The sequence below is a fragment of the Neovison vison genome, chromosome 4 (genome assembly GCF_020171115.1).
Source record: "Neovison vison isolate M4711 chromosome 4, ASM_NN_V1, whole genome shotgun sequence".
Lineage (NCBI taxonomy): Eukaryota > Metazoa > Chordata > Mammalia > Carnivora > Mustelidae > Neogale > Neogale vison.
Genome location: NC_058094.1, coordinates 216,349,444 through 216,363,346, shown reverse-complemented (window position 1 = coordinate 216,363,346; position 13,903 = coordinate 216,349,444). Strand labels below are relative to the sequence as shown.

The 13,903-nt window shown below is 42.0% G+C and overlaps 1 protein-coding gene across 1 annotated transcript in view; it reads left to right on the top strand.

Annotated features, from left to right (window-relative positions):
- Positions 1-13,903, top strand: part of SVOPL (SVOP like) — a 64,433-nt gene that overhangs the window by 37,402 nt on the left and 13,128 nt on the right. The window contains exon 13 of the mRNA XM_044246668.1: positions 4,069-4,158. Coding sequence (XP_044102603.1) covers positions 4,069-4,158 — 90 coding nt within the window. The remainder of the gene's footprint in view (positions 1-4,068; positions 4,159-13,903) is intronic.

Here is a 13,903-nt window from a genome sequence, read left to right as displayed (position 1 = left end):
GTTAAGTCCATCTGGTCCAGTGTGTCATTCAAAGCCATTGTTTCCTTGTTGATTTTTTTCTTAGATGATGTGTCCTTTGATGTAAGTGGGGTGTTAACATCCCCTGCTGTTGCCACATTATCATCAGTGAGTTCCTTTGTTTGACTTGTTTTATATATTTGGATGTCCCCACTTTGGGGGCATAAATATTTACAATTGTTAGATCTTCTTGTTGGTTAGACCTCTTTATTATGACAGAATGCCCTTCATCTCTCATTACAGTCTCTAGTTTGTCTGATTTATTGCTAGTCTGACTTTCTTGTGACACTCATTTGCATGATAAATGTTTCTCCATCCCTCACTTTCAATCTGCAGGTGTCTTTAGATCTAACCTACTTCTCTTGCGGGCACATATAGATGGCTCTTGTTTTCATATCCATTCTGACACCCTGTGTCTCTTGACTGGAACATTTAATCCATTTACTCTCAGGGTAATTTTTGACCCATGTTTAGTGCCATTTTATTGTTTTGTGGTTGCATCTGCAGTTTTTCTCTGTTCCTTTCTTTGTTGCTTTTGGTCTCTCCACTCAGAGTCCCTTTCAGTATTTCTTGCAGGACTGGCTTAGTGGTCATGAACTTCTTCAGTTTTTGTTTGTTTGGGAAGTGCTTTCTCTCTCCTTCTATTCTGAATGACAGTCGTGCTGAATGGAGAATATTCTTGGCTGCAGATTTTTCCCACTCAGCACTTTGAATATATCATGCCACTCTCTTCTGGCCTGCCAAGTTTCTGTTGAGCAATCTGCAGCTAGATTTATGGGTCTTCCTTTGTAAGTTAGGGACTTCTTTTGTGTTGCTGCTTTTAGGATTTTTCCTTGATCACTGTATTTGCAAATTTAACTACAATATGACTTAGTGTTGGCCTGCTCTTGATTTTGATGGGAATTCTCTGTGCCTCCTGGATCCGGATGCCTATTTCCTTCCTCAGATTTGGGAAGCTTTCAGTGATTAATTCCTGAAGTAAATTTTCACACACACCCCGCCCCCCTTCTTTCTCTTCCTCTTCTGGGATTCATAGGATACTGATGTTACTACATTTGATGGAGTCACTGAGTTTCCTAAGTCTGTTCTCATCCATAATTCTTCTTTCTCTCTCTTTTTTTTTTTTTTTGAAGATTTATTTATTTATTAGAGAGATGGAGAGAGACCACAAGCAGGCAGAGCAGCAGGCAGAGGGAGAGGGAGAAACAGGCTCCCTCGCTGAGCAGGGAGCCCAATGTGGGGCTCCATCCCAGGACCCTGCGATCATGACCTGAGCTGAAGGCAGCCGCTTAACTGACTGAGCCACCCAGGCGCCCCTTCTTTTTCTCTTTTGTTCAGCTTCATTGTTTTCTCTTTCATCTTCTGTGTTACTTACTCATTCTTCTGCTTCTCCAGCCCTCAGTGCATTCGGTCCGTTTCTATTATCAGTCACAGCATTTTTCATTTCTGACTGATTCTTCAATTCTTTCATCCCTGTGGTAAGGGGCTCCCTGGAGTCTTCCATTCTTTTCTAAAGCCCAGCGAGTATCCTTACAAATTGTTGCTTCAAATTCTCCATCAGGCATGTCACTTATCTCCGTTCCACTCAGATTTGTGGCCCTGCGCTTAACTTGTTTCATTTGGGAGGAATTCCTCCATCTTAGCACTCTCCGTCTTCTGTGTTAGATGAGCCTGTTGGGTTTCCTACTCCTGAGAGTAATGGCTTTATGAGGAAGTGGTTCTGTGGTGTCCAGGGCTTGGGGCTTCAGGGAGTGTCTCTGGCGTGTGCTGCGTGCACTCTGCTGCTGTGTTCTGACTACTCTGTCCCTCAGGCCAGTCGCCTGCGGAGGCTCCATGCCTGCAGTGGGCAGTGTTTGGTCCTTGACCAGGACGGGGTGGGTTTTAACTGGGTGTGCTCCGATCTGCCTGTCAGATGAGACCTGAGGCTATTTCCACTAGGACTGAAGCCCCACAAGAACTCCCAGGTCAGGAGATGTGTTGTGGGTGGCGGTTTCCACTGGTCTTCTCCAGAAGGGTCCCACTGCGCTGGGCCAGAGGCACACTTGCCCAAGGGGGGCAATCCCAGCAGAGCGCAGCGGGGGAGGCTGCCTTTGTTTCCATCTCCGGAAACAGAAATCTGTTAAAGCTTACAGATAGGGTCTGTGCAAATCATTAAAGCCACAGAGAAAAATATTCTTTTCTCCCCATAGTGATAAAAATAGGAATTGACATAGTTGATCTGTGTAATCCAGTATGCTTCTGAAGTTACGTCTGAAATATCCAACTGAACATATTTTGGAATAAATTCATTTAAAAGGTCATTTCTAAGTAAATTTTTTGATACTAATTGTCTAAAAAAATCAAAGGCGTGTACCTAAAGATGATTGTCTTCTATTACTCCACTCCGAGGACTTACTTTCTTTGCTCTGATATCACCACTATGTGTCTGAATCCATTGTTCTCAGTTCTAGCCAGCAGTCTCATTTTCCAGAAAAAGAAAAAAAAAACCAAAAACCTCCCGAAAAAGGCACTCCACTCCCAGACCTTCTTATAAAAATACAACAATGCCCGCTGAGGCCAGACAGCTTCTTGACTTTACACTGGACAAATGGTGCTTAATAAAACGTGACCAAGTAAAGAGGCAATGTGCTTTGCTTTAGTGAGTGGATTAAAAATTATGGGTATTGTAGAGCTTTAAGAGAATTCTCGAGTTTTGAAAAACCATACTTTCATAAAGCGTTCTCCCTATAAATTGTTAAGTACTATTTGCTTACTTATTAAACTTCTGCCAGTTCCTAGAAGAATTTAGAATTAAGGAAGTTCAGATCAAAGAAGTCTTATAATAAGTGTAAGAAAGTTGTACTGAGAAAGTAGATTATGGGGGCACCAGGGTGGCTCATTGAGTTAAGCGTCTGCCTTTGGCTCAGGTCATGATCTCAGGATCCTGGGATCCCAGCCCCCATGTCCATCTCCCTGCTTAGCAGGGAGCCTGCTTCTCCCTCTCTCTGTCCACCGGTCCCCAGCTCATGCTGTCTCTCTCTCTTTCGAATAAAATATTTTTTAAAAGGTAGATTATGGGGCGCCTGGGTGGCTCAGTGGGTTGAGCCGCTGCCTTCCGCTCAGGTCATGATCTCAGGGTCCTGGGATCGAGTCCCGCATCGGGCTATCTGCTCAGCAGGGAGCCTGCTTCCTCCTCTCTCTCTGCCTGCCTCTCTGCCTACTTGTGGTCTCTCTCTGTCAAATAAATAAATAAAATCTTTAAAAAAAAAAAAGGTAGATTATGCCATAAAATTCCATTTTATTTATTTATGTTTGTTTATTTGTTTATTTAAAGATTTTATTTGTTAGAGAGAGCACAAACAGAAGGAGCAGCAGGCAGAGGGAGAAGCAGACTTCCCGCTAAGCAAGAGCCCGATATGGGACTCGGTCCCAGGACCCTGGGATCATGACCTGAGCAGAAGGCAGATGTTTAACCAACTAAGCCACCCAGGTGCCCCTGGGGGAGAACTTTCTTTACTTTCAGTAGGACTACTTTATACATTTATAGCTCTAAAGTGGAAGTCTTCTGTTTGATTCCAGAGCTTAACTGTTTGAAATTATACTTGGGATATTCAATTAAACACACTTTGCAGGGGTGCCTGGGTGGCTCAGTGGGTTAAAGCCTCTGCTTTGAGCTAAGGTCATGGTCCCAGGGTTAAGGGATGGAGCCCCGAATCAGGCTCTCTGCTTCGCAGGGAGCTTGCTTCCCTCCCCCCTCTGCCCGCCTCTCTCCCTACTTGTGATCTCTGTCAAGTAAATAAATAAAATCTTTAAAAAGAAAAAATTAAAAAAAAAAGTATTTTGGAATTTGGTCATTTAAAGGCTCATTTCTAAGTGTTTATTTTTCTGATACTTAAAAATTCAATGTTGTGGTGCCTGAGAACACGAATGTCCTATATTTCATAGCCTACACACCTGTAGGGAACAGCTGGTATTTGCTATATATGGAAGCCTGGCTGGGGGAGGAAGGGCAGGGGACTCGGGAAAGCAGGAGCCCAAGCTAACCGATGCTTCCTATGCTCCTCCCTCCAGGTCTACCCCACGATGATGCGCGCTTTGGGGATGGGGACCAGTGGCTCCCTATGTCGGATTGGAGCAATGGTGGCACCATTTATATCCCAGGTACAGCCCAGGAGTCTCTGTAGCAGGGAGGGGGGGGAGCGGGGGGGCGGGATATGTCTAAAGGAGATGGGAAAAGTGGGACACCGGGCTCTTTCAAGTGAAAGGTTTAAGCAGGGAATTTCTGTTGACGTCATGAGTATTCTTGAGGGTTGTTTTCCCATTGTTGGTTGAATTTGGGTAGGGAAAGAGGCTAAGTAAATGTTTCCAGCCTTGTAGTTGGTCAATAGCATGTATTTCATTGCATGTACGATTTGGATTTTGTTGGGCATTGTTGCAGGAAGATGGAAAAGAAACGGAGGACATGAGAAGCTTGAGCAATTGAATATGAGTGGGTTTGAACCCGACCCTGTCCAGGGGTACAATCGAGAAGCACAGCATGGAAAGGCAGGGAGGGGACGTCTAATGCTAGGGGAAACCAGGTCCTAGGATAGAATCCAGAGGTGGCCTGGACTCATGGATGGACCCTTGTTTCTGGAGGGAAACAGAGGCAGATAGGGTGACCAGGGTGGTCGTGTTTCCTCGAAGGGCTGAACGCTGCCTGCACTGGTCCTTCTCCGGAAATCCACCTGAGATGGCTCCCATGGAAGGTTCTGGTCCAGGCAGTGGAGGTGATAGGGACCCAGGCCCTTACTTCCTCATGTTTGTCTGGGTCCGTGGTCATTCCTTCACCTTTCTGAGAATTCCGGATTTACGAACCTCTCCCTGAAGGCCAGCGTGCTATGCTTGCCTGTGTACTTGGCCATCCCCGGAATACGAAACGTGGATCCTTAGATCCAGCCACCGGAAGACATGGTGGTACTCTTTCTTCCTCCCAGAAAAGGGACAGTCACTAGCCAGGTCTGGTCAGATGTTCATACTCGGGCTCAATCAGCTGTGGCGGGGGCTCAAGGTGATCTGCAAATGCAGCTGGGGAAATGCAGTTTTCAAAGGAAGGGGGTTTTGTGGCCGAACAGACAGACTGTCACAAGCATTTCCTATAATTTAATACATTTTCCCCCACTAGGCTATTATTCATTTGTTTTTAACTATTAGGGAATGTTTTCTCCCCTCACCTTAAGGAAAAATGAGGGTAGCTCTTGTCTAGTGATTTTCAAAGTTTCTTTGTACGGCTTTCACCATTTTCAGTAAAAAAACCCACAGTGGTAAAAGACAGAAGTAAGATATGAATCCTGTTTCTGGATGAAACAGCTCTGGTCTAGCTTATTTTCTGAACTTCAAGTAGAAATTGCATCTCTCTGTTTTTCAGCCACTTGAAACCTGTCTTTTGGGTATTCGTGGGTATTTTCCCTAGAGGCCACACTGCTTTTTGTGGCTTTGTGGATCGGGAAAGATCACCAACTGTGTCTAGGGCTTCTGGGGCCATAGGCTCTGACCTGCTTTAGCCTCCTGTGTCGCAACCTCCAGGAAGGTCGCAACCTTGTACAGTTAAATCGCTCCTTTCTCAATGTCCCTTCGTCTGTAAGATCAAGAGCAAAACAGCCCCCACCACATAGGTTTGTTCTGAGTATTAATCCATGGAAAACACTTGGCCCAACTTTGAGCACATAGTAAACCCTGAATAAATGTTACCTAATAGCAATGATCACTAATAATGAAGGCCAAATGCTAAATGTTTCAAAGAAATATCTCTCAATAACAAAAATACATGTTTTAAATCCAGCATTTTGAACACGGTGCAATTGGGATGTTTTGCTTTCTTAACGGGTTTGGATGGGAGGTCAGAATCCCAGATCTGTTCGCTCCTAGGATATCTGCTTGGGTTTGGGGTGGGCTGAGCTGCTCGAGGCAGAGAGGAAGCCCTTGGCGTCACTCTCGGGAGCTGAGAATCCGACCGACCATGCGCCTTCCCTTGGACGGGCTTCTCAAACTTGGGCGCTGTATCAGAATTACCAGGCGTAACTTGATAACGAGAAGACCGCTGGACTCCACCCAGAGACTGAGGCTGAGTAAGGGACCACCAGGGTTGTTCTAACCAGTACTCAGAGCAAACCTGCTGAGAATGGCCTGTGGACTGCCTTCAGGCCAGGCCATCCAGGGGGGGGGGGGGCGGGGGATAACAACTGGGAGAGAAGCTTTGCTTTCACTTAATTCTTCCTCTTCCTCCTTCCCTTCTCAACCCTCTTCCTCTTCCTCCTCCTCCTCTTTTTGCCCTTTATTTAGGAACTTCTTATAATGGCCCATTTAACAAGTTGACTTCAAAGTACTTGCCTGCAAATCTACATACAGTTTGGCAGTTAGAAAACACACACACACACACACACACACCTCCACCAAGCTACAGTATCTGATGGCGTAGAACTGAGAATTCCTTTATTCCAATTCAACCTTCAGTCACCATTTGTTGCCCACTTACTCTGTGGCTGGATTGTTCTAGTTCCATTTTTTGGTGTTTGTAAAGAAGCCAGATGAGGTTCCAGGGGTGAGTGGGAGCTGGCCTGCACTGGCTTGTGAAAATGAACTTCTAAATTTTCAAGCAACTCTGCAATCTGGTTGATGTCCCATCAGATCATGAAATTACCCATAGTGGTAGTATTTGGACCCTGGACATTGGCACCTGGTAGCAGGGGGACTTTTTTTGGGGAAAGGCTGTAGTTGAAGCGTTTGGTGGCACACCACCACAAGATTCTCTCTCTCAAGAGACTGGCATTCAAGTTGGGAGTTGACCAATATGCAAACAATTAAGATAATTCCTCCTTCTAGAAGGGTTTGTGAGGTAATCTGATAGTGAGTCAAAGTGCTGACAGGTCTTTTTAGGCAAAACCTCTCCGGGAAGGTGACGTTGGGGTTGAAACCTGAAATACGAGAAGTTGACAACTGACAGAGAAAAAGCATTTCCAGTAGGATACCTGCTGGTACAGAAGAAGCTGGAGAAGCCAGAGATGGGTGTGTTGCAGGAATAGAAACTTGCTGTGATGCGCAGAACGGAGACACATGCCGGGAGAGAAAGTATTGTGAGGTATTGTGAGGACTTGGGAGTTTGTCCTGAGAATAGTGGGAAATAATTTAAGGGTTTTAAGCCGGTAAGTGACAGGATCAGTTCTGCATTTTGAAAAGAGTGCTCTGCTTGCTGTTTAGTGAACTGTGGGGCTGGGTAGGGCCAGGGTAGAACAAGTTTATGGTAAGATTTTAATCTCAGGATGCCATGTCCTACTCCTGTGAAAAGAGATTTTAGAATTCTGGAAGATGTTTCTCTTAGGTCAAGGAAGAAACTACATAAAAAATTTAAATTTCTGCCCAGAAAAAAAGAAAAATCTACCATAAATTAAGATGAAAGCCAAATGTTTATCTTTCAGGGCTCTCAAAAAGCTTGAACTCCATTGCCCCAGCTAAGTAGTGACTTGGTTGTCCTGTCAAATACCTGACTAGCTACGTGGAATCCCAGTGAATCAATGCATGAGATTGTAGACCGCACTTCGCAAGTTAATGGGGATGAAAAAATACACATTTCATTTTTTCATAAGTCATTTCTAATATGCAGTACTTTCAAAAAGTTTTCATTTGAGTTAGCATGGGGGAGGGGGGCAGAGAAGCAGGCTCCCTGCTGAGCAGGGAGTCTGACACGGGGGCTGGATGCCAGGACGCCGGGATCATGACCTGAGCTGAAGGCAGATGCTTAACTGACTGAGCCACCCAGGCGCCCCGCTAATAAGCAGTATACTTACCGAGGAACTACGTGTGTATCGTGAAAGATAAACTAAGCTGGACACTAGTTAAAGGGGCGAGGATGTTTTTTGGTCAGTAGTAACTATTGCAATAGGGAAGAGCCCAGGGTGAATGGAAATCAACTTTGGTTTGTGCCGGGGTGGCTGGCATTTTCAGGGAGAATGTCAGGGTGGGGCGGTAGACCAAGGGAAGTGAAAAATTGCAAAAAGTGGAAACAAGGGGTTTGGCCCACGTGCAACCTGTACAAATGTTGTACCTCCAGGTGCTGGCTGGCACAAAGGGGCGGCCTTGAGTTTCTCCTGCAGGCACCTGAAGTGGAACTGAGGGTCATCTCGGGCCTTTGGCCTTCAGCTGCTGGAAACCAGTCTAGTGTTGGTTTGGGTCTTTTCTAGACCAAGGTTGGGGCTGGGTGAGAAGAGGCTTAGAGCAGTCTAGCTAGAGTTTGGTCTAGGAGAGGGTGTTTGTCAGTGTTTTTTGACATAGGGTCATAACTAGCCTTGTGTTTATTGTATTTTCAGTAATTTGATTTCCATGTGATTTTTCTTCTCTGCTAAAAACACAAAAGTTACAAATTTGAGTTAAAATATCACTACCTAAAATATTTTATCTGAGATAACAAATACAAATATTTATTTATTTATTAAAGGATTTATTTACACATGTTGGGGAGTACACAGTACAACACATGCTGGGGAGGGGGACAGAAAGAGAGAGTGAGAGAAGCAGACACCCCGCTGAGTGGTGAACCTGAGAGTGGGCTCAACCCCATGATCCTGAGATGGTGACCTGAGCTGAAATCAAGAGTTGTCCAACTGAGTAGTTAATCAACTGAGCCATCCAGGTGCCCCACAAATACAAATATTTTAATGAAGCTCTTTCATGATCTCTAACTATATGTATGTATGGATGAACATGTATATACATTTTACCCAAATATGATCACAATTCATATACTTTTTAAAATTTAGATATGACTGGGCCCTTGGGTGACTCAATGGGTTAAGCCTCTGCCTTTGGCTCAGGTCATGATCTAAGGGTCTTGGGATCAAGTCCCGCATTGGGCTCTCTGCTCAGCAGGGGGCCTGCTTCCCCCCTACCCCTCTCTCTCTGCCTGCCTCTCTGCCTGCTTGTGATCTCTTTCTGTCAAATAAATAAATAAAATCTTTAAAATAAAATAAAATTTAAATATAATTGACATGTAACTTCCTAGTTTCAGGTGTACAACATTATAATTGTATGTATATATTATGAAATGATCACAGTAAGTGTGGTTAACACCCATCACAGATTTTCTTGTGATGAGAATTAAGATTTATTCTCTCAGCTACTTTTGAATATACAAAACAGTATTCTTATATTCATGCTGTACATTATATCCCCAGGAATTATTTTATAACTGGAAATTTGTGTCTTTTGATGCCTTTTACCTGTTTTGCAAATCGTACTCCCCCTTCTACCAGAACCCCCCTGCTTCCAGCAGCCACCAATCTGTTCTCCATTTCTGTGAGTTTGGGGTTTTTGTTTTTTCAGAGTCCACACACAGATGACATCATATGGTATTTCTCTCTTTCTGTCTGGCTTATTTCACTTAACATAATGCCTTCAGGGTCTTTCCATGCTGGTGTAAGGGCCAGGATTTCTTCTTTTCTTTAACTGAATAATATTGCACTGTATAGGGATGCCTGGGTGGCTCAGTCAGTTAAGCAGCTGCCTTCAGCTCAGGTCATGATCCCAGTGTCCGGGGATCAAGTCCCACATCAAGCTCCTTGCTCGGCATGGAGCCTGCTTCTCCCTCTGCCTCTGACTGCCACTCTGCCTGCCTGTGCTCGCTCGCTCTCTCTCCCTCTCTCTCTGACAAATAAATAAATTTAAAAATAAAATGAAATCTTCAAAAAAAAATATTGCACTGTATATGTATATCATATTCTTTCTATCCATTCATCCATCAATGGACTCATGTTGTTTCCAGGTCTTGGCTGTTGTAAATAACCCTTCAGTGTGCATGGAAGTACATATTTTTCTTCAAATTTGTGTTTTCAGTTCTTTTAGATAAATAACCAGAAGTGGAATTACTGGGTCATAGCTTAGCTCTGTTTTTCATGTTTTGAGGAACCTCCGTACTGGTGTTTATTGTGGCTATCCCATTTAGATTCCCACCAACAGTAAGCAAGTGTTCTGTTTTCTCTATATCTTTGCCAACCACTCATTACTTTTATTTATTTGAGACAGAGAGTGAGCATGAGGGGGGGAGGGGGAGAAACAGACTCCCCACTGAGCAGGGAGCCACATGGGGCTCGCTCCCAGGACCCCAGGACCAGGACCCAAGGCAAAGGCTTGAGCCACCCAAGTGCCCTTTATCTTTTTGGTAATAGCCATCCTGACAAGCTCATTGAGAGTTTGGTTTGTAGTTCTCTGATGATGAGTGATGTCGAACACCTTTTCGTGCACCTATTGGCCAACTGAACATCTTCTTTGGAAAATACCTGTTCAGATCCTCTGCCCATTTTTCAATGAGGTTCTTCGAGGTTTTTGTTACTGAGTTGTATGAATTGCTTATATATTTTCTTAACCCCTTATGACATACATGATTTGAAAATATTTTCTCCCATTCTGTTGGTTGTGTTTTCATTTGTTATGGTTTTTCTTTACTGTGCAGAAGCTTTTTAGTTTGTAGTCCCACTTGTTTATTTTTGCTTTCATTTCCTTTCCTCTTGGTATCACATCCAAAGAAATCAAATCTGCCTCTGGTTTCTTCTAGGAGTTTTATGGGCTCTTAATCTTGTCGTCTTCTACCAATTTTGAGTTGATTTTTATGAATGAGTTGATAGTAGTCCAGTTTCATTCTTTTGTGCGTAGCTGTCCAATTTCCCCAACACCACTTACTGAAGAGACTCTTCTTTCTTCATCGAATATTCTTGGCTCCTTTGCTGTAAATTAATTGACTAAATATACAGGGGTTTATTTCTGGGCTCTTTATTCTGTTTTATTGATATGTTTCTGTTCTTATGCCAATACCCAAACTGTCTCTATTTCTATTGCTTTGCAATCTACTTTGAAACCAGCAAATGTGATGATGCCTTCTCAAGATTTCCCTGGCTATTTGGGGTCTTCTGTGGTTCTAATATTAGTTTTAGGATTGTTTGTACTATTTCTGTGAAGAAAGTTCCATTTGAGTTTTTTTTAAGGATTGTACTGAATCTCTAGATTACTTGGGGTAGTATGGACATTTAAAAACATTAATTCTTCTTGGGGCACCTGCGTGGTTCAGTGGGTTTGGCCTCTGTCTTGAGCTCAGGTCATGGTCTCAGGGTCCTGGTTTTAAGCTTCCTCCACTGACCCCACCCCACTCAAGCTCTCTCTCTCTCTCAAACAAATAAATAAATAATATTTTAAAAATGTGTTGGTAGTGTATAGAAACACAACATATTTTTAAATATTTGCATCCTACAGCTTCACTGAATTCATTATTCTAACATTTTTGGGTGGCATCTTTAGTATTTTCTGTATGTCATATTATGTTTCTGCAAACAGTGACAGTTTTGCACTGTGCTGTGATATTTTGATGCCTGTTATTTCTTTTTCTTGCTTAATTCCTCTGCCTAGCATTTCTAATACTGTGTTGAATAAAAGTGGGGAAAGTTGGTGTCCTCGTCTTATTCCTGATCTGAGAGGAAAAGCTTTTTATCTTTTCCCCATTGAGTATAATGTAAGTTGCAGGCTTGTCAAATACAGGCTTTATTATGCTGCAGTTTGTTTCCTCTATACCCACTTGGTTGAGAATTTATCATAAATGGATGCTGAATTTGTCAAATGCTTTTCTACATCTTTTGAGATAATCAGTATTTTTATTGTTCATTTTGTTTAGTGTAGTATATCACATTGATTTGTGGATATTAAACCATCTCTTAACCCTAGAATAAATCTCACTTGATTATAAAGTATGATCTTTTTAAGGTATTATTGATTTTGGTTTGTTAATATTTTGTGGAGGATTGTTGCATCTATGTCCATCAGAGATATTGGCCTATTGTTTTCTTGGGACATCCTTGTCTGGTTTTGGAATCAGGGTAATGCTGGCCTTGTAAAATGAGTTTGGAAGTGCTCCCTCTTCTTCTGTGTCTTGAAGGAATTTAAGAAGGATTGGTATTTAAATGTTGAGTAGAATTCACCAGTGAAGTTGTCTGGTGCTGGACTTTGGTTTGTTGGGAAGTTTTTGATTACTGACTCAATCTCCTTACTAGTAATTGATCTGCTCATATTTTCTATTTCTTCATGATTCAGTCTTAGTAGATTGTATGTTTCTAGGAATTTATCCATTTCTTCTATGTTGTTCAAGTTGTTGGCATATAATTGTTCATACTAATCTCTTATGATCCTTCATATTTCTTGGTATCAATTGTAACATTTCCTCTTTTTCCCCTAAGATTTTATTTATTTATTTGACAGAGAGCACAAGCAGGGGGAATGGCATAGGGATAGGGAGAAGGAGGATCCCCACTGAGCAGGGAGCCTGATGTGCGCTCCATAGTTGGATCCTAGGATCATGACTGGAGCCAAAGGCAGATGTTTAACTAACTGAGCCACATAGGTGCCCCCTCCCCCCCCTTTTTTTTTAAGATTTTATTTGTAACATTTCCTCTTTCACTTCTGATTTAATTTGGATCTTTTCTCTTCTTGGTGAGTCTAGCTAAAGTTTTGCTATTTTTTTTTTTAAGTAGGTCTTAGTTTCATTGATCTTTGCTATTGTCTTTTTAGTCTCTATTTCATTTATTTCCACTTTGATCTTTGTTATTTCCTTCCTTCTACTAACTTCAGCCTTGGTTCCTTCTTCTTTCTAGTTCCTTGAAGTATGAAGTTAAGTTTTTTAGTTGAGACCTTTCTTGTTTCTTGATACAGGCATTTATCACTATTAACTTCCTTAGAACAGCTTTTGCTGTATCCATAAGTTTTGGTATGTTATATTTCCATTTTTGTTTGCCTCAGGGAATTTTTTTTGACTTATTTGATTTGCTCTTTGACCCATTGGCTGTTCAATAGTGTGTAGTTTAATCTCAACATATCTGGAAATTTTCCAATTTCCTTCTTATAATTGATTTCTAGTTTCATACTATTTGGGTCAGAAAAGGTACTTGATAGGATTTCAATCTCAAATTTATTAAGTCTTATTTTGTGGCTTAACGTATTATCCTGGAGAATATTCTGTGTATGCTTGAGAAAAATGTGTATTCTCTTGCTTTTGGATGGCATCTCCTATACATGTTAAGTTCATCTGGTCTAAGGTGTCATTTAAGGCCATTATTTCCTTATTGATTTTCTGTCTGGACAATCTACCTATCATTGAAGTAGGATATTAAAGTCTCCTATTATTACTGTATTGCTCTCTGTTTCCTCCTTTGGTCTGTTAATACTTTGTATATTTAGGTGCTCCTATGGTGAGTGTGTACATATTTATAAATGTTGCATGCTTTCATTGGATTGATCCCTTTATCCTTTATGTAGTTTTGTCTTTTATCATAGTCTTTGTTTTAAAGTCTTTTTGTTTGAGAAAATCTAAGTACCACAGCTTTCTTTTCATTTTTATTTTCATGGAATATCTTTTTCTATCCCTTTGCTTTCAGTCTGTGTGTCTTTACGTCTGAAATGAATTTCTTGTAGGGAACATACAGAAGGGTCTTATTTTCTTATTCATGTATGTATGTATGTATGTATTTATCTATTTTATTATTGACTTATTTAATTTTATTTTTTCAGTGTTCCAGATTCATTGTTTTTGCACCACACCCAGTGCTCCATGCAATACGTGACCTGCATAATACCCACCACCAGGATCCCCCACCTCTCCCTCCCCTCCCAAATCCTGTTTGTTTCTCAGAGTCCACAATCTCTCATAATTTATCTGCCCTTCCGATTTCCCCCAACTCCCTTCTCCTCTCCTTTACCCAATGTCCTCCATGTTATTCCTTATGCTCCACAAATAAGTGAAACTATATGATAATTGACTCTCTCTGCTTGACTTATTTCACTCAGCATTATATCCAGTCCCATCCATGTTGATAAAGTTGGGTATTCATTATTTCTGATG